The following is a 26452-nucleotide window of genomic DNA, read 5'->3' as shown; positions in this document are numbered from 1 at the left end:
CCACCACCGGTTCAGCTGCTGCACTACAGGCAGCCATTTATTCCAGATCACTCTCACCTGTGATTTAATAGGAGATCATTACAGACCACGCCTACCCCATACTGAGGTCATGTGACAGCACAGTTATTGAGACTCAACCCAGATGTTTCTTTGTTGGTGTAATAAACTCACAGGTTACCTGCACTTGTGTTCCTCACCTTGTTCCTTGTGGTGTTTCTTGTGTCTCCTTGAGAAACATCTAGTCTGACTGCTGTCACAAAAGCCCCCCTTCCCTACATTATCTCACACATTTGATGCAGTTTAACTGATCCCGGTGCAACGCTGCAGAATGCCCTGCAGACCAGGTTGTTCTGTCTGACCAACTGGAGGTTTGCTTCAAACTAGGCTCAATATAAGTTTCTTGCAGGACAGTAGTGTTTTCTCATAATGGCATAGAAAACTATGCAGATTTATCATTTAGAAAATGAATATGCTTTTAAACTATGCCAAGGAATGCTTTCAAAAACAACAATTTTTTCCCAAAATCCATTTTCCAGACCATATCTTTTCACGGTTCAATCAGACTTCAACCAGGACTTTAAAAGTCAGACAGTAACAGCAACTGCACACAGTTTTCAATTTTGTCTGCATTGTACAGAATCTACAATCACAGACAAATGAAAGTAAGCTTTTGTATTTTACTGTCGCAGGTCAAGGAACTGCAGATGAGGAATGGACTGTCATTTTGAGCCATACAGAAGGCATTAAATATGACATTGTGCCATGAATTGAGTTGAGTTTCCCAATGGTGGATTCAGCAAAAGTGAAAACTGCAATAGGGAAATTTTAAACACATTTCTGACTAATTAAATCAAAGCTTTCATGCATTATCCTTAGAATGGGTTGACAAGGAAGCATTGCTGGAACAAAGCTGTGCAAAAGAACAGTTCATGTAAGCTTTTACACCACCAGGAGGCAGTGCAGAGCAATAGCATGATTGGTGTTAGTGATTGTGTGAAGTCATTGGTCATGAGTCAGTTGTGGTGTTGATAGACATACCCCTTAAGCGTGTGTGTGTGTGTGTGTGTGTGTGTGTGTGTGTGTGTGTGTGTTATCAAGGGATCTCATATTCAGCTCCTGCTGCTTCCCAAGGTATTGCACTCCTAAGGTGTTTGTGCCAGTAACCTGTGCCGAGATGCTGGGACCAAATCCAGCGAGTCTACACAATTTTCCCAGGTTGACCTATCTCCCCCCTGCAGGTCTACTGCAACCTGGACAGTGGTACAGGAGGATGGACGGTGAGCATGTACAGGGAGTGCAGAATTATTAGGCAAATGAGTATTTTGTCCACATCATCCTCTTCATGCATGTTGTCTTACTCCAAGCTGTATAGGCTCGAAAGCCTACTACCAATTAAGCATATTAGGTGATGTGCATCTCTGTAATGAGAAGGGGTGTGGTCTAATGACATCAACACCCTATACCAGGTGTGCATAATTATTAGGCAACTTCCTTTCCTTTGGCAAAATGGGTCAAAAGAAGGACTTGACAGGCTCAGAAAAGTCAAAAATAGTGAGATATCTTGCAGAGGGATGCAGCACTCTTAAAATTGCAAAGCTTCTGAAGCGTGATCATCGAACAATCAAGCGTTTCATTCAAAATAGTCAACAGGGTCGCAAGAAGCGTGTGGAAAAGCCAAGCCAAGAAATATCTCAAGACTGATTTTTCTAAGGTTTTATGCACTGATTAAATGAGAGTGAGTCTTGATGGGCCAGATGGATGGGCCTGTGGCTGGATTGGTAAAGGGCAGAGAGCTCCAGTCCGACTCAGACGCCAGCAAGGTGGAGGTGGAGTACTGGTTTGGGTGTCCTTTTGAGTGTCCTTGCAAAGAAAGGTGGCTATATTGGTCGCTGATTTGTTTTTGAATGTCAGAAATGTATATTTGTGAATGTGGAGATGTTATATTGGTTTCACTGGTAAAAATAAATAATTGAAATGGGTATATATTTGTTTTTTGTTAAGTTGCCTAATAATTATGCACAGTAATAGTCACCTGCATACACAGATATCCCCCTAAAATAGCTAAAAACTACTTCCAAAAACATTCAACTTTGATATGAGTTTTTTTTTTTTTTTTGGTTCATTGAGAACATGGTGGTTCAATAATAAAATTATTCCTCAAAAATACAACTTGCCTAATAATTCTGCACTCCCTGTATTTACATCTTTGCATCCAATAATCCATTTAAAGCATATGTGTTTTTTTTTTGTTTTTTTTTTGTTTTTTTTTACACCTAGCATGTGTTTGCTCTGCTCACCCCAACTGCAATGTTTTTCAGCAAAGATCTGATGGTTCCGTGACTTTCTACAGAAACTGGACAGTATAAACAAGGCTTTCGGAATCTAAACAGTGAATTACGGTAAGTTAAGTCCTCGTGGTGTTGTGCACCACTGAAAGCTGCCTATCAAAAGTCCTACCAAGTTTAAATGAGGGGACTTGTTTCACAGCTTATCTTCATGAAGCTTACATTCATCAGATGCCCTTGAACCTGGGTCTTCTGGTTCATAGGCAAGTGTGTAACCCACACTTTTAGCTTTTAGGCCTTAGTTACAAAAGCCAGGTAGCATAGAAGCCTTGTCTTTTAGAAATGTTTTAAGTGAAGTGATTGTGAAACACTGCAGCACAGCACACAGTGACACAACGAAATGGCACCTTGGGATTCAAACCGGCAACCTTCTGATTACGGGGCCGCTTCCTTAACCCAGTATGCCCCAGAGCATACTGGACCCATCAGAGAAATGAATACATTTACTACAGGTCCGGACAACCTAGTCCTGCTGACAATGAGGAAGTTGAATGAGCTGAGAGTGGACATGGAGGACTGGAAGGAGGGGAGGGGGGTTTGTGCCCATAACAACCACTTCTCTGTGGACCCAGAGACATTTGGCTACACCTTGCGTAGGAAGCTACATTGATGGAGGAGCAGGTATGTGAGTGCATGTCTTCAGAAATAAAATATATGAAGATTTTTTTTTAGGACTATTCATTTTCATCTCATTACTAAGAGAATAAATCTTTCCTCCATGTGCTTTCAGGTGATGGCCTGGCTATTCACAATGGCCTGAAGTTATTCATCTTTGACAAAAAACCAAGACCTAGAAGAATCTTCATCTGCCAAATATCACTCATCAGGGTTTTGGCTAAATAACTGTGCCCAGGTAAACCCTAACGGCCTTTATGTACCACACATAGATGCTGTGAACAAAAATGTGGAAATGACCTGGAGCCCTGTTACGCTCCCACGTGTTCTGTGTGTTTGGCTGTGTTTTTGTGTCCTGTCCCTTTTAGGTTGACTTCGTGGGAGGAGTTGAGGCCTACCAGCTCCATCTGTCATTGGTCACCTCCACCTATTTAAAGAGACTTCAGATGGTCTTCGGGAGGTCCCCAGGGTCTGCTAGGCCCTTATGCTTTTGGGAGGTCCCCAGGGTCCACGGAGATCTGCATAGAGCTCCGTTGGGGATCTCATTCGTGTTTCTTGTTTCGTTGTGTGATAGACCCTTTGTTGTTAGCCTGTTAGCTGTTAGCTTGTCATGTGCCGTTTTTGGTAACTTGTACGTGTTTTAGTTATCCCTGCTGTTATCCCATCCCTTCCATTAAGCTGTTTTGATGTTAGTTAGCTGTCCTGAGTCCTCGGTCTTATTGAACCTGTTAGCACACTGTAAATAAAAGCACTGTTTGTATCGTTTGTTTGGTTGCATGTGTAACAGTGGACCTCCTCCTCTCCACACCCTTGTTGTGTTTATGAGACCCCTTAGGAATAGTGACATGACAAGCCCATGGAAAGGGTGGAGCTATTATATGAAAAGCTTGTCTTTCAAGATGGGTGGGATGGATAGGAAATGGGTGGGATGGAAAGTGCAACTCAGTGATGCGTAGTCTTCTTTCAAATGTCTTGATGCTGTTGGTTTCAGTATTAAATATGGCCCATCAAGTGTCGTGGTCACATGTTTCTGGTTGTGTTAGAAGACGCTGGTGTAAATCAGAGTAAGTTTGAGTTGAAATTACTTTTCAATTGGCAATAAAAAAGCTAAAAAAAAATCAAATGGCAATTCATTTAGCAATTTTGCTAAATGCAATACGAATTGCAAATACGAAATGTAATTAAGTGCCTCGTTATTCAATTTTTTAATGAATTAAGGATTGCGTCAGCACTTTGCACATTAAATTGCCAATTGCAAAATGACATATCAAATTACACGCTCAGATTGAATATTGAATTGCCAATTGCAAAATGAACTGCTATTTGATGTTTTGTTCTTATTATCTTCCATAGTCCTCGTTGGGTCCTTGAATGGTAAAATCTGAAGGGATGTATGTCTCTGTTCCCCTGGCCTTGTATTACATGCTTTGTTCCAAGTAAAACCCCTGTTTCATGTAAGTTGTGCCTTTTGCGTCTTTCCCTTCCTGCACTTACCCGCTGTCCCTGACAGTCCTGTTTTACGCTGCACAATTCTGTTGAAAGAGTGATGAAAGTGAAGCTTTCCGAAGGTCTGTCACCTTGTGAGATTGATCAGAGTTTAACCTGTGACTGTGATCTGTCTCTCTGAACTGCGTGGACAGTTGCGTAAAAGACACACAGTCCAAACATTCACCAGAGAGTGGGAGGGAACAGCACTGGCCATTACGCCCTTGCAGCATAGGGGGAATACAACAAAAAAAAGATGAAGGTGAGGTAGTTTTGTAAAATTTCATTTTTAAATCATAACTTTACACATCCAATCACTGATCTGTTTTGATCTAAATGAAATTGTGGTTCTCAGACCCTGCTTGTCCTCCTCGAGTTGCTCCCCACGACTCTCTGTCTTCAACTGCTTCTGCCTCTGGACTGTTCAGACATCCACAACCACGACAGCACCAAGCCCAGTGGGGTCTACAGCATTTACCCTGGTGGTCCCATCTCCCCCCTGCAGGTCTACTGTGATATGGAGACTGATGGAGGAGGATGGACTGTGGGTGTATTTTTTATTTTTTGGTGTGTATATATTGCATCCACATTGTTAATACATCTGTCTTCTCTCCAGGTGTTTCAGAAACGACTTGATGGATCTGTGAACTTCTACCGACCCTGGGACCACTACAAGAAGGGTTTTGGGAATGTCAATGGCGAGTTCTGGCTGGGTAGGTTCTAAGCACCTCTGGAGAAAATACATACAACACACAGGAATTCATGTGCTGACTATCTGCAGGTCTGGACAACATCGTCTTGTTGACCCTGAGGAAGAAGAACGAACTGAGAGTGGACATGGAGGACTGGGAGGGGACGAAGGTTTATGCCCAGTACTCTTCTTTCTCTGTTGACCAAGAGGCCTTGGGTTATGCATTGCATCTGGATGGCTTCGTCGATGGAGGAGCAGGTGTGTGTGTGTGTGCGCGCGTGTGTGTGTGTGTGTGTGTGTGTTTTGTGTTAATGTAGCAGAATGTAAAAGATCAAATCCGATGTAAACATAACAGTCAATTACCTTCCATTGAGAATGAGTGGATAAATATTCCTGCACTCACAATGAAAGAGATTCATGGATTAAGATTGAAAATCAGTGGCTATAAATAGAAAAGAATATAGTAAGAATAAAGAGTGACAAAATGGTGAAAGCTCTAGATAGATACAATTGTGTTTCTTAAGGCACAGACAGCAACAGTTGGATGCACTGATATCATGATGTGACGAAGTTTAGGATATGACATCATATTCAAAGCGCAAAAAAATATGGCACAGGAAGAGCAAGAAGCCCCTCGGAATCGCCCTTGGAATTGAATTGAATCATGTATCGTTTTCCACCGTCGGCGTGGGCAATCTTTGCTTCTAACCATGCATGAACATGAACATGGACAATTACACACAACTTAACTTCTGATTCTGATGAAGGGAGTGTCTCTCTCCAACAAAATGCTGCTTCAACAGGCTGCTGAATTTCAATAAAAGGACCGTTTCATAAAAAAAAAATCTGAAAACTACATGCAGTAGTTTCTGGAGCATTATCACTTTAAAATGTGTAAAGTGGAGAGTGGAGACTGTGGAAATGTCCTCTTTAAAGAACATTTAGATTAACTTGTAAGTTTCTTATTGTCGAACTTGTGCACAGAATCTACAACCGAGTGAATAAAAAGATTGTATTCATAGTTGGGGTCCTAATGAACCAGAACTGATCACTTCATCGATGGTAACTTGAAAGCACGTTGTAAGTCGCTCTGGATAAGGGCGTCTGCCAAATGCCGTAAATGTATTTGACAGCTTATGTCATGCTACAGCTGCGCAGGCGTGGCACAGAATTTCAACAAAAGGGGATTTGGCTTTCGTGCACAAAAAAAGCTGAATTTAAAGAAACAGCGATCGCTGTAAGAGATGGCTCAGGCAGAATGAGGCCTGATGGAGATATCATGTTGCTGCAGGCCGATTTTCAAGGCCCCATGCTTTGTTTTTCTGACCTTTATTCTGTATCTCCCACTGCTCATATGACAAGTGTCAAAAAAAACTGCCTGCTCAGGTGATGCTCTGAAGAACCACAACGGCATGAAGTTCTCCACCTACGACAAAGACCAGGACACATGGGACAATAACTGTGCCAGACATTTCATGGGAGGATTCTGGTTCCTGAACTGCCACGATGCGAACCCCAACGGGCTCTTCATACCAGACTCCGCCACGCCACACGGACCAGTGCTGGTCAGCTGGGACACGTGGAAAGGGAACAAGTACTCACTGAAGGGGATCTCCTTTAAAATGAGGTCACCTTGCACTGGGATAACCCGCTTTTAGAGCAGTCTTGTCATTCTTACATGAATTCTTGTCATTACAGCAATCCTTACAAAATCCAGTTATTGAGCATTTCACCATCAATTCATTTATTAGACTTTTTATTTTATTTTATAGAATTAATTTCAATGTAGTTAAATTGAACTGTAATTTTCAGTCGCCCGTGTCTTACTTTGATTAATGTGATGCTACGTGCCTGTGTGTTCAGTTGAATTTATTGCAACCCTAAAATTTCATTGTGTCATCATTCTCCCGATGCGGAATTATGTTAGGTTTTATGCAGAATAGAAATACATATTTTATCATTTTGACTATTTTGTTCTTCCCTTTACGCTCTGTTGTCTTTTTTCCTTTTTGTCATTTGACCAAATGTTTGGGATCCCGATTTCTCAATTACAGAGTACGGCTGTTTTAATTAACTGTTTTCCCTGACTTGTGTACAGATATATATGACTATAAATTGCCCTAACTAATTATGAAATGTTGAATTTTTGTTTGTCACTTTCTCTATAACTCGCTTACAGCTCCAAGCCGAGCCCTGTATCTGACCAAGCACTTTTCTCTGCAGCCCCGCCAAGGCTGTCATGAGCCTTATCAGAAAACCCCACACATTTTACGACGTCTTCTGTACGCTTGTGCAAACCTTAAAACAAATATTTAAATGTGTGTTGCAAGCGAGGGAATTTTCGCTGAGAACATTTGTTTACATTGGGGGTGTCCTGTTGAGTGTGTGAGTGTGTGTATGAGAGTGTGTGTGTGTCTGTATACAACAGAGTATAAGTGCAGCACAAACAAAAGAGAGGCAGTGTGGACACTTCTCAAAAATGAAGGTAAGACAGTCAAATTTTTTTTTTTTGTCCAGTTTGGACTGATATATGATAATACTGGGGTCCCCACAGCAACTGTTACAGCAGAAAATGTTTTGTTTTTTTTAGTGCCAAAAATGGGCAGACGACCTGAGTGTTTTCATAATCGAGGTGGGTAAGACATAGGTAGTAATGATGAGGCTATCATAGTTAACATGCCACTGAAAAAAACTAGTTAATCAATCTTACTGTGGAATTATAATAAAAAAAATAGCTTGATAATAGAGATAATAACCACATTTCTGTTGATGTGTGTCTCTACAATCTCTGCATGTATCATCAAGAAAAGAAACAAGACTTAATAAGTGTTCATTTTTGAAATATAATTCTATTTCTCATCATGAACAGAGGCAGTGGTGGCTTAGCGGTTAATGAAGCGGCCCCGTAAACAGAAGGTTGCCGGTTCGAATCCCAATCCGCCAAGGTGTCACTGAGGTGCCACTGAGCAAAGCACCGTCCCCACTCAGGGTGATGGGTTAAATGCAGAGGACAAATTTTACTGTGTGCACCGTGTGCTGTGCTGCTGTGTATCACATGTGACAATCACTTCACTTCATTTACATTTACGGCATTTCTGAGATGCCCTTATCCAGAGCGACTTACAATCAGTAGTTACAGGGACTACTACCACCCCAGACCTAGAGAGTGGGCTTTGTCAGCCCCCTGGTGGTGGTCCTTGATGTAGGCATGTCTTGTGTAGACACAGTCGGGGTTCTTTTGTTTAGCAGGAGCGTTTGACAATGGTGAAAAATATGTATACAAAAGATTAAAAAGATTCAACAGAGGTTTATTGTCAGTACAACAGTATACACAGCATATAGTGTCTTGAAATGCTGTTTCACGCATACATTCTATAGTACGATTGAACAAGGAACACACACACAAAAGAGCTTCTGAAAGAGCTTCTTTCCCCATAAGCAGTCAGAGCTCTCAATGCACCGCCATCCCCAAAATACTATTAAACTTTTCAACAACAATAGACTTCCAGCCTCTTTTGGCACATCTCTTCTCTTTTTGCACATGTTTGTCTTGTCTTGTGTGTCCTGTTTGAAATATCCAGCATGCCCTCTTACAAGCATCTTACATGATTTGGTTCTGTTTGTCCTGTTTATTGTACAGAAAGTTTTATAATATTCTTTTATTGTCTGTACAGTATTTAAGTTCTCAAATTCAAATTTTATTTGTCACATACATAGTCATACACGGTATGATATGCAGTGAAATGCTTTTAGTGACTGTTACAGACCACAGTATTGCAAATGTTACAAGTACACAATGCAAATATTGCAAAAACCAATATGCAAATATTGCAAACATAAGCAAATATTACACTTTAACATAAAATATGTGTAACAGGTAGGGTGGAGGTGTGCAAATGAGTCAAAGACAATGTATACAATTTAAAAAGCAAAAAAAAAAAAAAGAGTAAAAAGAGCAGAGATTGTTCAAAGAGAAAAAAGCGCAAAGATTTTGTGCAAAGTGATTTTGTGTAAAGAGTCCGGAGTGATTGAGAGTGAAAGTGCTGGAGTGTATTGGAGTTCTATGTAGTGTTGAGGCTGAGAGCCTCAGCAAACTTGATGATGGTGGTGGAGTTAGTAGTGGCTGTACAGTTGTATGTGTACAGGGAGTACAGCAGGGGGCTCAAAACACAGCCCTGGGGGGCTCCAGATAAAGGCTGAGACATGTCCGCCCATCCTTACTGCCTGTGGTCTCCCGGTTAGGAAGTTGGAGATCCACTGACAGAGAGATGAGCTGAGTCCCAGGTGCTCCAGCTTGGTGGTGAGTGTGGAAGGGATTATCATGTTAAACGCTGAACTGTAGTCAATGAAAAGCATTTTAACATAATTTCCCTTCCGAGTGTCCAGGTGGGTGAGTGCTGTATGGAGGAGATGTTAGTTAGTATCGTTTACAATATATATATATATAAATTGAGAGCTCGGACTGCTTGGGGGAAGAAGCTCTTGCAGTGTCTGGCAGTCACAGTTCCGATGCTGCGGAACCGTCTGCCAGACGGTAGGAGGGAGAACAGGGCATGTGAGGATCTGACGATCTCAACATCAGATCCATCGATGTGCAGTGGGGTGGGGACAGTCGGTTTCTTCCCGAAGTTGACGACCGTCTCTTTTTGTCTTGGTGACCATTGAGAGTCAGGCACCAAGCCACCAGATGTTTTATCTCCTCTCTGTAAGCAGACTCGTCGTTGTTGGTGATGAGCCCCACTACTGTTGTGTCATCTGTGATCTTGATGTGGTTGGAGCTGTACTGTGCAGCACAGTCGTGTGTCAGCAGAGTGAACAGCGGTGGGCTGAGCAGCATCCCTGTGTGGAACCTGTGCTCAGGCTGAGGACCTTGGAGGTCTTATTTCCTATACACACAGACTGAGGCCTGTCTGTTAGGAAGTCCAAGATCCAGCTGCAGAGTGGAGAGCTTATTCCCAGCAGGTCCAACTTCATTACCAGCTTCTGAGTGATGACAGTGTTGAATGCTGAGCTGAAGCCAATACACATCATCCTGGCATAAGTGTCTTTTTGTCGAGGTGGGAGAGAATTGCGTGACGAAAGGCCAGACAAAATGGCATTTTTCTGTGGAGGCGTTGTGCCAGTAAGCAAACTGAAGCGGGTCCAGATTCTGTGGGAGTTGGACCTTCATGTGCCTCAGTACCAGCCTCTAAAAAGCACTTCACAATGATGGTGTGAGTGCTATGGGCCGGTGATCACTGAGGCAAGTGTGTTTGTGATTCTCAGATGCTGATTTTCCTCCTCGAGTTGCTCCCCGCGACTCTCTGTCTTCCTCTGTCCCTGCCTCTGGACTGTTCAGACATCCACAACCACGACAGCACCAAGCCCAGTGGGGTCTACAGCATTTACCCTGGTGGTCCCATCTCCCCCCTGCAGGTCTACTGCGATATGGAGACTGACGGAGGTGGATGGACTGTGAGCATAAATATAACCATCAAAATAAACCAGAATTCATATTTGTTATAATCTGTATCATCTGGATCTATCTATCTATCTGTTTGTATTTTTCTCAGGTTTTTCAAAAAAGGTTTGATGGGTCAGTGAACTTCTACAGACCCTGGGACCACTACAAGAAGGGCTTTGGAAACATTGATGGCGAGTACTGGCTGGGTGAGCTTCACCATTATTCTTCTCAAAGTTTGCTTAGTCGTTGATCCACCGATTGCGGTTGAAAAATGAAATACATCTTGACAGTGTCGGCATCCATCCTGCAGCACAGCACACGGTGACACAACGAATCGTGTCCTCTGCATTTAACCTTCACCCTGTGGGCAGCCATGAAAGGCACCTGCGGAAGGGACCTCAGCGGCACCTTTGACCACTGCTAATCTGACATGTTGGTGTTTTGTATTCCGACAGGTCTAGAGAACATTCTCCTACTGAGCATGAGGAAGAAGAACGAGCTGAGAGTGGACATGGAGGACTGGGAGGGGGAAAAGGCGCATGCACAGTACCTGTCCTTCGCTGTGGACCCTGAAACGCTTGGATATGCTTTGCACCTTGGGAGCTTCACTGACGGAGGCGCAGGTGTGTGTGTGTATGTGTGTGTGTGTGAGAGAGAGAGAGAGAGAAAGAGAGAGAATGTAAACACACAGTAGATGCCTTGACATACTGAAAAGATATGAATCTCCCCCTCAGGTGATGCTCTGAAGAACCACAATGGCATGAAGTTCTCCACCTACGACAAAGACCAGGACACATGGGAGAATAACTGTGCCAGACATTTCATGGGAGGATTCTGGTTCCTGAACTGCCACGATGCGAACCCCAACGGGCTCTTCATACCAGACTCCGCCACACCACATGGACCAGTGCTGGTCAGCTGGGAAACATGGAAGGGTGATGACTATTCACTAAAGAGCATCTCCTTTAAATTGAGGTCATTGCCTTGGTGTAGCTAATCAACCTTTTGGACACCCATAATATCTGTTCATCAACAACAACAAAAATTATTAATTAATCAATTTAATTATTAAAAAATGAAATAAAGTTGAAATTTATTGTCATTTCAGATACATACATATTAGACAGTCCATAGTAAAACGAAACAACGTTTCCCCGGAACCTGGCGCTACATGTAACATTTCAACAATTAAACAAGGTTACGTACTGACATAAAGTGCACGTGTGCAACATAGACAATTCAAGGAATGTTGTTCATTGTAAAAAATGATAGAATTCATGCTAAATTTATGTAAAATAATTTCTTGACCTGCTGATCAATGTTTAGATTGTCTTTAATGTATTGATCACTGTGAAAACTTTGCAAATGTCCAATAGACTGGTTTAAGGATTTATTGCATCAAGTATCAAACTGAATTACAATGTTCAAATAAAAATGTTTATTTGTCACGTACACAGTCATATATGGTATGATATGCAGTGCAACAGCTATTGACCTCAATATTACAACTATTGCAAATAATCAAGAATTACAGATATGCAAATAAAACAAATATTACAAATGTATGTTTTAAACATAAATTATATGTAACGAGCAGGGTGAAGTTGTGCAGATGTGTAAAGTGAAGCTGTGCAAATGACTTCAGAAATATTTGTAAAGGCGTGAAGATGTGCAAATGTTCCATATATGAGTCCAAAAAGTTCATGTGACAAAAGGTTTACTGTATTTGAATAAAATTATTAATTATGATGGGTCAAGAGAGGGTCACAATTTTGTCTTTTTGGCATGTTTTAATGCCACACATGCCTGACATTGGTGCCTCTTCGTTGTCATTGATCCTGTTCAGATGACTCTGCCTGCAGCCGATGTGAGGAGAACCCTCGCCAAGGTTGACCCACGAAAAGTTGCAGGTCCAGACAACATTCCTGGTCATGTGCTGAGAGACTGCGCTGATCAGCTAGCCGAGGTGTTCACAGACATCTTCAACGCTTCGCTGAGCCAGATGATCGTCCCAGCGTGCTTCAAGTCCACCACCACCATCATCCCAGTGCCGAAGAAATCTTCAGTTTCCTGCCTGTATGACTACCGGCCCATCGCTCTGACCCCCATCACCATGAAGTGCTTTGAGAGACTTGTCATGGCACAGGTGAAAAGCAACCTCCCTCACTCACTGGACCCTCTGCAGTTTGCTTATCGCACAAACAGGTCAACTGAGGACGCGATATCCACTGCACTTCACCTTTCCCTCTCACACTTGGACAATAAAGACTCTTACGTTAGATTGCTGTTCATAGACTTTAGTTCAGCATTCAACACCATCATCCCCCGGAGACTGTGTGTGAAACTGAGCGAGCTGGGACTGAGTACCTCGCTCTGTAAATGGATACTGGATTTCCTGTCAGAGAGACCTCAGTCCGTCCGAATCGGCGAGAATGTTTCCAGCACCATCAAGCTGAGTACCGGAGCCCCTCAGGGCTGCGTTCTCAGTCCACTTCTGTTCACACTCCTGACTCACGACTGCACCGCCCTGCACAGCTCGAACCACATCATCAAATTCACCGACGACACGACCGTGGTGGGGCTCATCAGCAACAACGATGAGTCGGCTTACAGAGATGAGGTAAAGCAGCTGGCCGCCTGGTGCAGTGAGAACAACCTGTCGCTGAATGTGGACAAAACAAAGGAAATTATCGTCAACTTCAGGAGAACTCGCCCCACACACACCCCACTCAGCATCCATGGTTCCACGGTTGAGACTGTAAAAGGCACCAAGTTCCTGGGAGTCCACATCTCAGACGATCTCACTTGGACCACCAACATCACCTCCATTACCAAAAAGGCCCAGCAGCGTCTCCACTTTCTGAGACGGCTGAAGCGAGCAGACCTGTCCCCTCCCACCCTCACCGCGTTGTACAGGGGCACCATAGAGAGAGTCCTGACCAGCTGCATCTCCGCCTGGTTCGGTAACAGTACTGTTGCCGATATCAGGCAGCTTCAAAGGATCATCAAAGCAGCTGGTAACATCATCGGAGCGTCTCTTCCGCCGCTGCAGGACATCTTCTACAAGCGCTGCATCAGAAGAGCCTCCTGCATCGTGCTCGACCCCTCACATCCATCACATGGACTTTTTACACTCCTCCCATCCGGCAGACGCTACCGCAGCATCAGGTCTCGATCCTCCAGGATGCGTGATAGCTTCTTCCCACAAGCCATCAGGCTCCTGAACACACTACCTGCACTCATACTTCCCCCCACACACACTCGCACTGTGGACTAACTCTGTTGCACCTCTGCACTTTACACCTCATTGCTGCAACTATGCACACGCTGCTATACGGACTACCTCTTCATGTTGCACTGAAACCAATAACTGTACTATCATTACTGTTGTTTATTTGCACAGTCTAAACATGTATATATCACTGGTCACTTTTTAACACTCATTTTTAGCCAAAATGTATATTTTGTATCTTATTTATTTATATATTGTATTTCATGTGCCGCATCTGTTTTTTGTTGTCTACTTTTATGTTGCACTGTGTAAACTGGAGCCACGTCTTCTCGTCTCTCTGTATATCTGTACAATATATAGAAGACATGACAATAAAGTTTACTTGAACTTGAACTTGATAATAGCTGCTGCAACTCTGTCGCATCCACTAGATGGCGCTGCAAGACAGCAAAATGACGGTTACTGTGTCTGTGCACTAGCGTGCTCACCTTTTTTTAATGGAATCTGGCCATAAGTGACAGGTGACACACCTAGAAGTAGCTCACACCCAAGACTGGAAGGATCTGCCACCTCCCAATGGTTTTTAAATGACAGAAACATTCCAGTTAAACCAACCAGTTTATGCTGTCATCAATCATTTCATTTCCGATGGCTGCAAAACAGTTTTAAGCCTGAACTATTAAAAAGGTGTAACCATCACCCTCGGGGAGCAGTGTGTGGGGACCTCAGTGGCACCTTGGCGGATCGGGATTCGAACCTTCCGACTACGGGGCCGCTTCCTTAACCGCTAGTGATCTCCTATCCGTCACTCGTCCGGCACAGGCAGCAGGCCCTGGAGGAGCTGATCTCGATCTGATTCTCAGCAAGGCTTCATCCACTCTCACAGGGGAGCGGCTGCCTGACGAAAACTATTGAGGACAGAAGCCAAACCCGAATGGTTGCCAAAGCTAGGATTTTGATGCCAAACTAGAACATTTCAAAAACAAACGTGGGGGTGAATTGTTTTCATTTTTTTATTATAAAGCACGCTCTTGTAGCCAAAGGAATACTGCAGGCGTAGTTTAAGTCACATTTAGTCATTAGTTTGAAATTAATGGTCAGCCATCCGTAGCTAAATCCATTTTCCAAAAAAGAAGCTATGCGTTTTTTTTTACAAAGCATTTCATGCTTCCGGTCCCCTACACAAGACACGCCCATTAAATGTCAGTCTCACCTTTAGTCTTTCCTGGCAACAGTTTTGTCATTAGTTGACGTGTGGACGCGTCACCTGGTACTGCGTGTCGGGGATTTGAGTCCCGACCTGGCAACCCACCGCGGCCGCCTTAAGTGGGCGGGGCGCCACCGTCGACTCCGCCACAACTTGCCGGACTCTCAGCTCGGTCGCGACGCGTCGAGCCTGCGATGTCGCACCTGTCCCGCCGCGACGACGAACAGGGACAATAAACGCCTCGGAGCCATGACGTGGGGCAGGGACTTGTGGGTGAGTTCTGCGCGGCGCCCTCCCTGCTTATAAAGTCACTTTTCTGCGTCTCGGCGGTCGCCTGGTGGAGGAGGCGAACAGGTTCTTCTGCTTCTGGACCACTGGCGTGTTTGCGTTGAACGGCGACTCGTTTCGATAAAAGGTAGCCGGAAACCGGCGGCTTTACGTTTCAATTCCAGTTTTTAGTAAAACCCCGACACTCGGGGGTTAAGGGGGGGGGGGGGCTGCCATGGGAACGCGCTCACCTTTGGAAATGGGCGGGGCTCCGGCGTCACGTGGTCGCACCTGTGCCGGACCCCGCATTACAACGCGCCCACTGCAAGCGGCGAGAGAACCAGTTTCCACTTATAGCCAGATTTCTGGGTCACTGTAGCGATTTACAGAGAAAGGATGTCATCACACACACACACACACACACACACACATACATGCACTTTTCTTTTGCCTTAACCGAGAAACGCAGGCCTGCTTTAAACATAAACTAGGCCTTCGTGTTCTCTGTGGAAAGAAGCAACAGTGTCCTGCTTAAGGAAGGACACTGGGATTTCCTGGAAACGTGTGTGTGCGCTGTGGGCAGAACGTGTGACCTCACTGGGCCAATAAAAGAGAGGTGTGACTGTGTGTGTGTGTGTGTGTGTGTGTGTGTGTGTGTGTGTGTGTGAAAAGAAAATGAGTGAGAAAGTCAATGTATCTTGATTTTTGTGTGTGCTTATTTGGGAGGAATTTTGAGTGTGTGTGTCTACCAGGATCACTGGGAGTCGCCCTCAAAAAGCAGCCAAGTAAGATGATCTAACTGAGATGGCAGTGTGTGTGTGTGTGTGTGGATAATTGGGGGGAAATGCTTGTTTTTGTGAGCGAGTTGTGGATCACCGTGATCATTAAGGAGCACCGCCCCTTTGTTTTGCCTTTGCCAGCCAATCACAAGCATGCGCTGCTGTTCCCCAGAGTGCAGCGTTGCCCATGATCAGTGATGAAGTAGAAGTGTAGGTCTGGGGGAGGATCTGAAGAGGTCTGGTTGGGTCCGAAGCTCTTATTTAAAAAAAAAAAAAGATATGTGATCAGAACAAGGAGAAAATTATTATATTTTCTGCATGGGATGTAACTCATGCATCCTTTGTATAATCAGGATGGTTTTTTTTTTTTTTTTTTTTTTTTTTTTGGACCACCTTCATGATGACATCAGTATTGTATCTCGATATAAACCACATGTATTTGTTTACATATTAAGATAAATAGGTGGTGAACGGTCTGTGCTATTTAAATAGGAATTTCCCCTTTTAATTCAATTCATTTCAGAGAAATCGTCACTATCGTTTCACCAGTTCTCCGTCCTTCACCGAACGTCGCTTTGTTGCTTTAGTTACAAGCCATTTCACGTCCACACAATAGAGAAGGTTTTCCTGTCCTGCTGGTTTTGTGTGTGTGTGTGTGTGTGTGTGTGTGTGTGTGTGTGTTTACCAACTCAGTTCTCCTTTAAGCCCCGGTTAAGGGTACAGGTCAAAAACTCTTATCAATTATCAAATTTTCATTCTGTTTTTTACGGCAACAGCAGAAAACTGGATTTCATTGGTCCACGATGTTTTAAAAAACCGAACCAATCAGATGTGACATCAGGCCACTGAGGCTTATAAGAATGTCATGATGGTAAACCTCGCTGGTTTTAGTAGCTTTCACCAGATGAAGCATTTTATGGGCACATAATAAATTTTACAGAATCCTCTACTCATATGCTCAATCCGATTGAAAAATCGTCTTTAACAAGTCACATACGATTCTAAAGCATGTTTTACATATAGGCAGACTTTATATAAGCTTCAGAGACATTAATTACCAAATAGCATTAATTAAAAAGTTCAGAACTCAATTTAGATTTAACATGGCACTTTTGTATATGTATTATTTTGTAAAATATAAGGTGTTTAGCTTGCGTTTGAAGATCTTTAGAGACTCTGGTGGTTCATTCCACCCCCCAGGAGCTATAGATACCATGCATGTGTACATATATACATCCATGTTTGTATTTATTTAGGACCAGTATGAAAACATTGAGAAGCACACACAGTCGGGCCTGGACCTGACTGAGCGATACGTGAAGTTTGTGAAGGAGAGAGTGGACATCGAGCTGAACTACGCCAAGCAGCTGCGGTAAAGCTAGAGAGATTTTTTTTTTTTTTTTTTTTTTCACGTCCATTCCATCCAACATCTGAAAACAAAAAAAACATGTTTGTCCCTTTCGGTTGCTGTCCTAACAGGAACCTGTCTAAGAAGTACACCCGGCGAGGAGGCAAGGAGGAACTGGATTCTAAGTGAGCAGACAAAAAAAAAAAAAACATTATAAGTTTTTTTTTTTTTTTTTTTTTTTTTTTTTTTTAATGCACATTTGCTTCTGATTGGTCCTTCCACCTTCAGGTTCTCCAATCACCAGGCATTCCAGGACATCCTGACCGAGCTGAACGACTATGCGGGCCAGCGGGAGGTGGTGGCCGAGAAACTGACCACCATGGTCTGCGCAGAACTCACCAGACACCTCCACGAGCTGAAAATAGAGCGCAAGGGTGTAAGGGAGAGGGGTGCGGGGTCAATGGCTAAATGGTCACGTTGCCAGGTGGTGGTGGTGGTGGTGGATCTTTATTTTTTGTTTTTCTGTCGTTGTGTAGCACCTTGCGGAGTACAAGAAAGCCCAGCAGAACCTGGAACTCAGCTTCAAGTGTATGGAAAATGTGAGCGACGTTGGTGAACAGAAACCTGGAGTTTTTACAGAAAAATAGGGTGTAGCTGTATTCAGTCTATAAAGAGAAATTATGGCAAGCTATAAAAATCTGTATTTATAGACGAGGACATAAAACAAATGGACATAATTACTTTCATTCTGTCTGTAAAATACAAAAATTACTGAGTATGTCTTCCCATAACATAACATAGTCTGGAATATTAAAGGTCCCCTGACATGAAAATGTCACTTTGTGAGATGATTTAACATTAATACTAGTTCCCCGAGCCTGCAGTGGCTAGAAATGCGGTCAGACGGTCAGATCTGTAATTTGTTCCCTTATCAATTTCTATTGACCAGGGGCAGTGGTGGCCAAGCGGTTAAGGAAGTGGCCCCGTAATCAGAAGGTTGCCGGTTCGAATCCCGACCCACCAAGTTGCCACTGGGGTGCCACTGAGTAAAGCACCGTCCCCACACACTGCTCCCCAGGCGCCTGTCATGGCTGCCCACTGCTCACTCAGGGTGATGGGTTAAATGCAGAGGACAAATTTCACTGTGTGCGCCGTGTGCTGTGCTGCTGTGTATCACAAGTGACAATCACTTCACATCTATAGGCCGCTTTCCTCTTCGTCCTCTCCACCTCATTAGCAGACACCGAAACTTCGCATCCGGGGACTGGATCAAAGTGGCTGTAATTCTGCACCAAGGCTTCAGATACAGAATTAGGGGACCGACAAGACCGATATAAAAGCAAAAAAAATGTATGCCAGGGGACCGTTGAGGCAACAGCTCTCCGTTTTCATATGCAGATAACAATGCAGCATTATTTCCTGTAATAACATTTTCCAACGCATGGGTTGGTGTGAGCGATGGCTGTGTGGTTTCGTCTGTAAACTCTCTGGTTTTGTTGTGTGCAGAGCAAGAAGAAATTTGAGAAGGAGTGGCGGGAAGCAGAGAAAGCAATACAGCAAGCAGAGAGAATAGAGCAGGAGAGCGCATCAACCAAAGCAGATGTAGACAAGGTACATACACACATGCAGTGAGGGCGCTTATTGTAAGCAACTAAAAAAAAAAAAAAAAAAACACAACTCGTTTACTTCAGGCCCTGACGAGAAATCAATCTTGAAAAACACCCCCACCTGCTGTCAGAACCACACACTACACGAACATCCTCCTTCGCACACACACACACAGAGCAGATAAGCATGGGCAGTCACCTACCTGAAAGACATTATGTGGACACTCTCAGGAGCTGCTGCAGACGCTCCGATTTCTTCTTCTGGGTGGTGGTGGTAGCCTAGTGGGTAACACACTCGCCTATAAACCAAACCAAATTCAAACCCCACTTACTACCATCGTGTCCCTGAGCAAGACACTTAACCCTAAGTGTCTCCAGGGGGGGACTGTCCCTGTAACTACTGATTGTAAGTCGCTCTGGATAAGGGCGTCTGGTAAATGCCGCCAGCTGACCACCCATCAGGGGTAAAGGGTGTCAGAAGAGACGCACTATTACACATAAACATGCAAAACAGAGGTGGACAGACACATTTACACAAAGATGTCTGGCATAAATACTTCCACCTCTCCGTTCTGATTTGTGTTTTGTGTGTGTGATCCAGGCCAAACAACTGTCACACTTGAAGACGCACATAGCAGATGAGTGCAAGAACGATTACGCTGCCAATCTTCAGAAGTACAACACGGAACAGAAGGGCCTGTACTATATTGAGATTCCCAGCATATTTAATGTGAGTACACGATTCCCCCACCTCAACACACACACACACACACACACAGAGTCTCATAGTTTCTTAAAACATTTTTTAGATTCATTTAAAACTGGAAGATGAACAGAGATGTCTGGAATCACATATTTACCGCTGTAGAAAAAAAGGTTTTCATATGTAGACTTATTATCGTCATTGTTCAGTTGCCTGGACAACGGAATTTGCAAGCAAGTGACAAGTTTCAGTACAAGATATATACAAGGGCATTCTATACAACGGCATCATAAATATATAAGATTGGGGGAGGGGGCTTTAGTCAGTAAGAATAATTATTTTGATTAATTACCTGTGCCAAATAAATCAAAAAGGAATATAATAGAACTTGTTAGCAGGCCTCAGAGAGGGGAAATGTGTCCGTATGTTACGCATCTGCAGGCAATTAGAGAGCGTTGTGTTCCAGAACTGGAACGTCAGTGTGTCGGAGTGTCAGAGACCAACTTCTTCAAATCCTCACCACTACAACCCACACAACCTCACTGGGGATGGGAGTCACGCCGAATCCAAATCAATATATATTCCCTACAAGAACACTGCTGATTTCACAATACCAGCAATTCTGTGATCTTCAATATTTGATTGACCAGGATACATTTATAACGAAGAAAAAAACAGAGTTTCTCACTGCTGTCTGGTGAAACTGTATGTATGTATATTATATACATATGTACTGTACTTATGAAGTTACCTGTTGACTTCATTTTTACTACTTTGCTGCTGCACAAATGCAAACTGATTTATCAATTAGTTTTTGTGCTATCCGTAGCTTCTTTTTTTTTTTTCCATATTCTATCCACCTGAATATGAGCACATCCTAATTGTTCTGTGCATGTGTGTTTGTGAAAGCATAGAAGCTGCAGGACATGGACGAAAGGCGGGTGGTCAAGTTGGCTGAAGGCTATCGGCTGTTTGCTGAAACTGAGAAGGTGGTCATGCCCATCATTGCCAAATGCCTGGATGGCATCAACACAGCCAGTTCCAAAACCAGTGAAAAGCAGGTACAACCACACACACACACACACACACACACACACACACACACACACATACTTCTTTGATGTATGTCTTTTCAAGGTTCTTATGGTCATGAATAACCTGGAAAAGTAATGGAATTTGGAATGCGAAATAAACATAAAATTATGGAAAAGTCATTGAAATCTGATGCACACAAACACACACATATGAGGTACATAGTTCCCGTAACGTTTCTCTGCGGTTACAACTACAACGTTTAAAACGACACATGGTGCTGCGTGCGTTGCTGCCATATTCCTGCACCTCCGTCAGCTTTTAAAAAGTCGTGTAAATTACAGCTGATCTATGCCGGATCATGATGGGTCCATTTTACTCGGCCTCGGGCTGCGCGACCTTGGAGGAAGAAACACTGTTTAACTTAAGCTTTTCAGGCTTGTCGTAAATTTAGTTTAACAGTATTTCGGTAAATCTGGCTTCTTGTGAAATTCTTTTCAAATGGTCAGGAATACTTGCCTTGGCATAATTTAAAAGTCATGGGAATTCTTTTTGTAAATGTGTGTAAGAACCCTGTCTTTCGCAGGACTCTCAGCTGTTCATAGAGCTGCACAAGACGGGCCTGGTTCCGCCTGCGGACGTTGAGTTTGAAGATTACAGCCAGGGCATCAAACCTGCCGGCTCCGACACCGCGGTCAACCAGACCAAACTCCGCATTGGGAAAAAGGGCTTCTTCAACAAGAAAAGGCAAAAGGTACATCCCAAAAAAACCACAACACAACCTCCCTGCCACCGCAGGTGGGACAAGGACCGACACGCTGCACGCCATGATAGCGACTAATGGTGCTTTTATTGTAATGTTTTGAAGTGAAATGATGCATAGAATAATCCGGACAATGCTATTTAAGCTCCCTAAACCAAGCATGCACAGGGCTGCCATTTACGTTTTTTTTTTTTTTTTTTTTTAACCACGCTGTCCCTTTAAGAAGTGGAGTCTACAATTAATGATTATCGGGGGGGGGGGGCCTTGACGCTCTTCCTGTCAGAACATTCTTTCTCCTCAACTCACCCTTCCTGTTTCTGCGCTCCCTCGTGGGCATTTAGCACCTTTCACCTCCTCTCTGATCGCGGCGGTGTGTGAAACTGCGATCTATGAATTGGATCACACAATAAAAACATTCTGTGTGACACGTACATATCAAATGAAAAGTCTTGATGAGTATATGAAAAACAATAAGATAAAATATGAATAGTTTTGGAGTTATTAAACAAAACCAACTGCAGTTGGTGCACAAAAGGCACTCGTGAGTATTTGAAATGTAAAAACTATGATTGAATAAAATATAAAATATTGCTATGTATACCATCATCCAATGTTTTCTTAAATGAGATCAAGCAATGTAATATGAAATATGGCCCATATTGCCAATATGGTTCTCAGCACATGATATTTTGCTTGAGCATTTCGGAACATTACAAAACACACAGAATTTTAAACAGACGTGTGCCGGCAGGAGTAAAACCACGAGAAGAACACGCGTAGGTCTGGGCTCAGCCCACAGCACCACAGAACAGAATCGGCATCATCACCCCGACGTTTAACACGGAAGGATAGTAATCATGGATGGACCCGTGGCAGTTTTACCAGGTTTCACACTATTAACTTCAAAATTAATATAAATGTTGGTCTTATTCAGATTTACTCATGAGCATGAAGGGCAACGTACATGCTGGATGTTTGGAGCAGTGTGTGAAGTATGCATATCTCGGCACACCACATTCCACACATGCACGAGCATGTCACTGGATGGGTAGGAAACGGGAGGCCCATCTGTTCTTCTCCCCTTTTTTCGAGCTCCTGCGTGCGGGTTTCTCGGCTGTTCTCTTCTGTCTGAATGCTAACTTCTCTCTTTCTGTCTATGTATTTTCTCTTTGATGTTGTCGTCTGTTCCTCCTCCTCCTCCTTTTAGCTCTTACCCAACACCCGCAAACCCCCCGACTCCGGCTACGGTCCTCCTAATGGACAGACGCTGTCCAAATTTGGCCACGCCCCTCTATCATACTGTCTCTTGTCGCTGCGTCGGCCGCTCAAGTCCGTGAAGACCGTCCACACCATCAGTAGCCCCCTGGTGAGCTGGACGTGTGGACATGTGAGGGGTCTCAAGTCCTACCTGATGGCAGGAGACGTTCACTTCCTGTCACTCACCCAGCCACCGTAAAGTCATGTAAACCATTGATTTACACCGTTGTGTCCAAAGCATCTTAAAAGCATGGGGAGGGGTCGATATCTGAGCGGAAGAGTGTTGAAGAAGCTTGAGAGTCACCGGTATGATGCTGAGCTGATGGAGATGCAGAGAAAGCAGTGTGTGCTTTGTGTGTGCATGTGTGTGTAATTTAGTCATTTAGAATTAGATGTTTTAATAAGGCCAATTCTAAATGATTGGTTTAAGCTTTGAAACAAATCATATTATTAACTGAACACTGGTATATGAAAATCAGTGCATCCCCCAATTCCCATACATTTATTGTACATATACACCATTTTCTCCCTCTTCCCAGATCTCTAGCCCTGAGAAGGCAGTGGTACGGTACCTCCCGTTATCTTTCTTTTCAGGGCTTTAAGAGGTTTAACTCATACTGAGCTTGAACGAATCTGAGTGTTCTTGCTTTGAAGCGCATGTATAAACCGCATTAACTGCAATACATTTCATCTGGTTACTAGTCCATTCACTAATGTGCAAGTGACTCGTGGCTTTTACTGTTGGGCATGGGGGTTGTTCACCTCTGATTTGGCCCTGCTAGGGCTGCATTAATATATTAGTATATATTAATGCAATTTATTCAATGCAGATATAACTCTTTATCTATATATGTGTATGTATTTTTTTATGGTTAATTTTATACTGTTCTGGCAAAAATTTTAAAGGTGATTGTTTCCATAAAACTATAAGAATTCTGAATGTGAAAGTAATTTTGCTTATTATATCGATTCATTTGTATAGTAACAGTCTGAATAATGTTTTTCGCAATCGTGCAGCCTTACCTGCTGGTGGAGGTTTTAGCTACACAATGCATACTAACAGTTAATGGTGAAGCATTGCACGTGTGGGAAATATGTATTTGGTCTGTGTGCTACCTTCCGAAGCCTCCTTCTCTTGAGGACTTCTCCCACCTCCCTCCGGAGCAGAGGAGGAAGCGACTGCAGCAGAGCATCGATGAAATTAACAAAGAGCTACAGAAAGAGAAAGATCAAAGGTGAGCGTTGTAGCCACGGCCGCAGTTCTTTTGACTTTTTTTTTTTTTTTTTTGGTGTGTGTGTGTGTGCTGAACTCCGCGGTGTCTCGTTCAGTGTGGCCCTGGAGAAGATGAAGGAGGTGTACGTGTCCAACAGTCAGCTGGGGGACCCCAACAGTCTGGAGCCCCAGATGACGCAGACCTGTCAGACAATCCACACACTGAAGGGGAAGCTGGCCAAATATGAGGTGTGTATAAATATGAGGAGTTTTCATCAGAAAACATAGCAGATGTACAATTTTTTTACTGGCTTCTTCCTTAGGGGTACGGGTGTCCATAACTTTCCATTGAAATCAGGCCTGTGTTGTACTGTACTGTACCGGTTTAAGAATTTTCTCTCCACATTTTTGCTTTAATGATTTCAAGTCTTCTGTGCTTTTGAAGAAGTCATCACTTTAGCTCATCAAGACTGGTTTGTGCAATGAAATTTTCAAATATTGAGATCAGTCTCTAGTTTTTTTTCCTCCCCTGTTCTACATGATAAACAGCCCATGGGCACATATGGACTCACCTGCTGAACTTTTCTTATCAGGCATGGCTAAGTGAAGCAGGAGGTGAAACAAACACTTCTGCCATCAACAACAACCAGAGCAGGTGAGAGCATTGCATTAACGCTTTCAGAACGTATCTAGAGGGGAAAAGTGGAAGAGTGTGATGCGTTCAGGCCCTGTTTAGAGCTGATTAGATAAGCGATAAAGAGGATATCTTTGGGTTCATAGATCAAAATCAGAAAACTTTATTAATCCCGAAGGAAACTGAGAAGCTTTGAGAACAAAGGAACGATGACCAAAATGTTGTTTTGAACTGAGAATAGAAAATGGTTCAGATTGGAGGCTCAGGTCACCTGCTTCATCTTCACTTTAAAAGCTTGTCAAGCCTCCAGCATCACCAACTTTCCCAGGACGATCCGGAGTGAAATTCATGCTTTTCATACTTTTCGTGTGTGTGTGTGTGTGTGTGTGTGTGTGTGTGTGTGTATATAGAACTGTACCTGTTAACACATCACATAATCAGGACAACTTTTATGAGGACGATGACTTTTATGAGGACTTTGATGACCCTCTTGGTCAGTGCACAGCACTCTATAGCTTTGACGGTAAGTTGGCGGAAGTCGGCTTTATTTAGCAAATTGTGCAGGATCATAATTAAATATCATCTTTTGTTTTGTTTGGTTCAGGGTCCGGTGAGGGCACAGTCTGCATGCAGGAAGGCGAGCTGCTGACACTGATGGAGAAGGACCAGGGTGACGGCTGGGTGCGCGTACGCCGCCGCACTGGAGACGAAGGCTATGTTCCCGCCTCCTACGTTAAAATCTCCTGAAGAGGTGCATCGCTGTCACCCATGCCACATCAGCCGGAGAACCACCACACTGCTGCGACCCTCGCTTTGTGGTCCATAATCAGTGTTGGAATGGACAGCTTGAACAGCCCTCTCTTTCCCCAAGCACCCAAACACTCCCTGCAGCAACATATTTCATAACAGAAATGGACATTATTTCCTAAAGCGTGGTGACATTTTTTTTTTTTCTTCCTTCTCTCCCACTTTCAAGCAAGCAATCAAGATGCATTTTTACTGTGGGGAGGTGCAGCCTCCACCGGCATCAGAGGTTTTCCAAATGCTGTGTGCTGTATTCTCGAGTTATTGTACACACAAATGCTAACCATTCTCACCACAAGCATAACACATTTATTATATTATGATTTCTCATGATCGCAATTATTTTGGATCTTACTAATTTAAGGCTTACAGCGGTTTTTGTACTTGCGTGTATTTATTTCTCAATTGATGTGGGGACTGAGAACGCATCCCCTGTGCCAACACTTGTTCGCATCACATTTAAAAGTGGTGTTAAAGGCCCTCTTAATGTAATTTTTTTTTTCTGCTGTTACATTCATCATTTTCTTCTCAAACATGGCTTCTCTTATCTGGCTTTTCTGCAGAAGGTATTTTGTCAATTTAAATTAATCAGCAGAAACATTTTTTAAAAATGTGATTGGGAATGATAAAATGTGCATCAAAATCATATGGTGGTCTTTACAATGTTTCTCCATCACATCCAACCTCCAAACCAACAGCAATTGGTATCATCAAATACTTTTGATTATTATTCATTTTTAAATATGTTTAACATGTTGACATTCTAACTTTTGATCTGGTTTTAACACTGACATTTTGTCATCCTCTGTAAATAAAGTCATATATACATATTTACATGTGGTTATATCAACTTCTTCAGACACTTTATGAAGATTAATGCATTATTAATTATTATGTAAAATTATCTGTACTGTTCCTTATTTGCACTGAATTTAAAACATCTGAATAATCTGCAAAGGTTATGAGGATCTTTATACAAAATGTACACATTTGTGTTATTTCAGGACATTCATAGTCCAGCCCCATA

General features: G+C 43.2%; 3 protein-coding genes and 1 long non-coding RNA gene across 5 annotated transcripts; all 4 read left to right on the top strand.

Moving 5' to 3' along the window:
• The first annotated feature begins 1087 nt into the window (after positions 1–1087).
• On the top strand, positions 1088–2385 carry LOC114785941 (uncharacterized). The gene is made up of 3 exons (XR_003749143.1): positions 1088–1131; positions 1239–1277; positions 2319–2385. It is a non-coding gene; the product is annotated as an uncharacterized LOC114785941 (long non-coding RNA).
• Positions 2386–4701: 2316 nt separating this feature from the next.
• LOC114785443 (microfibril-associated glycoprotein 4-like) lies at positions 4702–6794 on the top strand. Its single transcript, XM_028971722.1, has 5 exons — positions 4702–4707; positions 4801–4989; positions 5062–5158; positions 5227–5394; positions 6523–6794. The coding sequence occupies exons 1-5, from the start codon at positions 4702–4704 to the stop codon at positions 6792–6794; spliced, it is 732 nt and encodes a 243-aa protein (XP_028827555.1).
• Positions 6795–7479: 685 nt separating this feature from the next.
• On the top strand, positions 7480–14667 carry LOC114785853 (microfibril-associated glycoprotein 4-like). Its single transcript, XM_028972490.1, has 7 exons — positions 7480–7621; positions 7727–7768; positions 10402–10590; positions 10689–10785; positions 11035–11202; positions 11314–11554; positions 14634–14667. The coding sequence occupies exons 1-7, from the start codon at positions 7616–7618 to the stop codon at positions 14665–14667; spliced, it is 777 nt and encodes a 258-aa protein (XP_028828323.1). The 5' UTR covers positions 7480–7615.
• Positions 14668–15124: 457 nt separating this feature from the next.
• trip10b (thyroid hormone receptor interactor 10b) lies at positions 15125–26255 on the top strand. 2 transcript variants are annotated; one of them, XM_028972265.1, is made up of 15 exons: positions 15125–15291; positions 17321–17436; positions 17544–17597; positions 17701–17848; positions 17949–18011; positions 18919–19023; positions 19621–19749; positions 20637–20783; positions 21341–21508; positions 23314–23337; positions 23900–24009; positions 24104–24236; positions 24581–24642; positions 25032–25144; positions 25226–26255. In XM_028972265.1, the coding sequence occupies exons 1-15, from the start codon at positions 15268–15270 to the stop codon at positions 25366–25368; spliced, it is 1539 nt and encodes a 512-aa protein (XP_028828098.1). In that variant the 5' UTR covers positions 15125–15267; the 3' UTR covers positions 25369–26255. The 2 variants fall into 2 exon arrangements, with proteins under 2 accessions (XP_028828098.1, XP_028828099.1); XM_028972266.1 differs by lacking the exon at positions 23314–23337 and having other exon boundaries at positions 15127–15291.
• Positions 26256–26452: the final 197 nt, after the last annotated feature.

The sequence above is a fragment of the Denticeps clupeoides genome, chromosome 3 (genome assembly GCF_900700375.1).
Source record: "Denticeps clupeoides chromosome 3, fDenClu1.1, whole genome shotgun sequence".
Lineage (NCBI taxonomy): Eukaryota > Metazoa > Chordata > Actinopteri > Clupeiformes > Denticipitidae > Denticeps > Denticeps clupeoides.
The sequence above is the reverse complement of the archived record's forward strand: the minus strand, read 5'-3'. Positions and strand labels throughout refer to the sequence as shown.

Excerpts from the sequence above, each read along its gene's own strand:
- LOC114785443 (XM_028971722.1), top strand. Across the intron at positions 4,990-5,061 it reads CTGATGGAGGAGGATGGACT|GTGTTTCAGAAACGACTTGA; the intron begins GTGGGTGTATTT and ends TCTTCTCTCCAG. Across the intron at positions 5,159-5,226 it reads CAATGGCGAGTTCTGGCTGG|GTCTGGACAACATCGTCTTG; the intron begins GTAGGTTCTAAG and ends GACTATCTGCAG.
- LOC114785853 (XM_028972490.1), top strand. Across the intron at positions 7,769-10,401 it reads TGAGTGTTTTCATAATCGAG|ATGCTGATTTTCCTCCTCGA; the intron begins GTGGGTAAGACA and ends TGTGATTCTCAG. Across the intron at positions 11,555-14,633 it reads AGCATCTCCTTTAAATTGAG|GCAGCAGGCCCTGGAGGAGC; the intron begins GTCATTGCCTTG and ends CGTCCGGCACAG.
- trip10b (XM_028972265.1), top strand. The coding sequence starts at position 15,268 with ATGACGTGGGGCAGGGACTTGTGG. Across the intron at positions 17,849-17,948 it reads TGAAAATAGAGCGCAAGGGT|CACCTTGCGGAGTACAAGAA; the intron begins GTAAGGGAGAGG and ends GTCGTTGTGTAG. Across the intron at positions 24,643-25,031 it reads ATCAACAACAACCAGAGCAG|AACTGTACCTGTTAACACAT; the intron begins GTGAGAGCATTG and ends GTGTGTATATAG.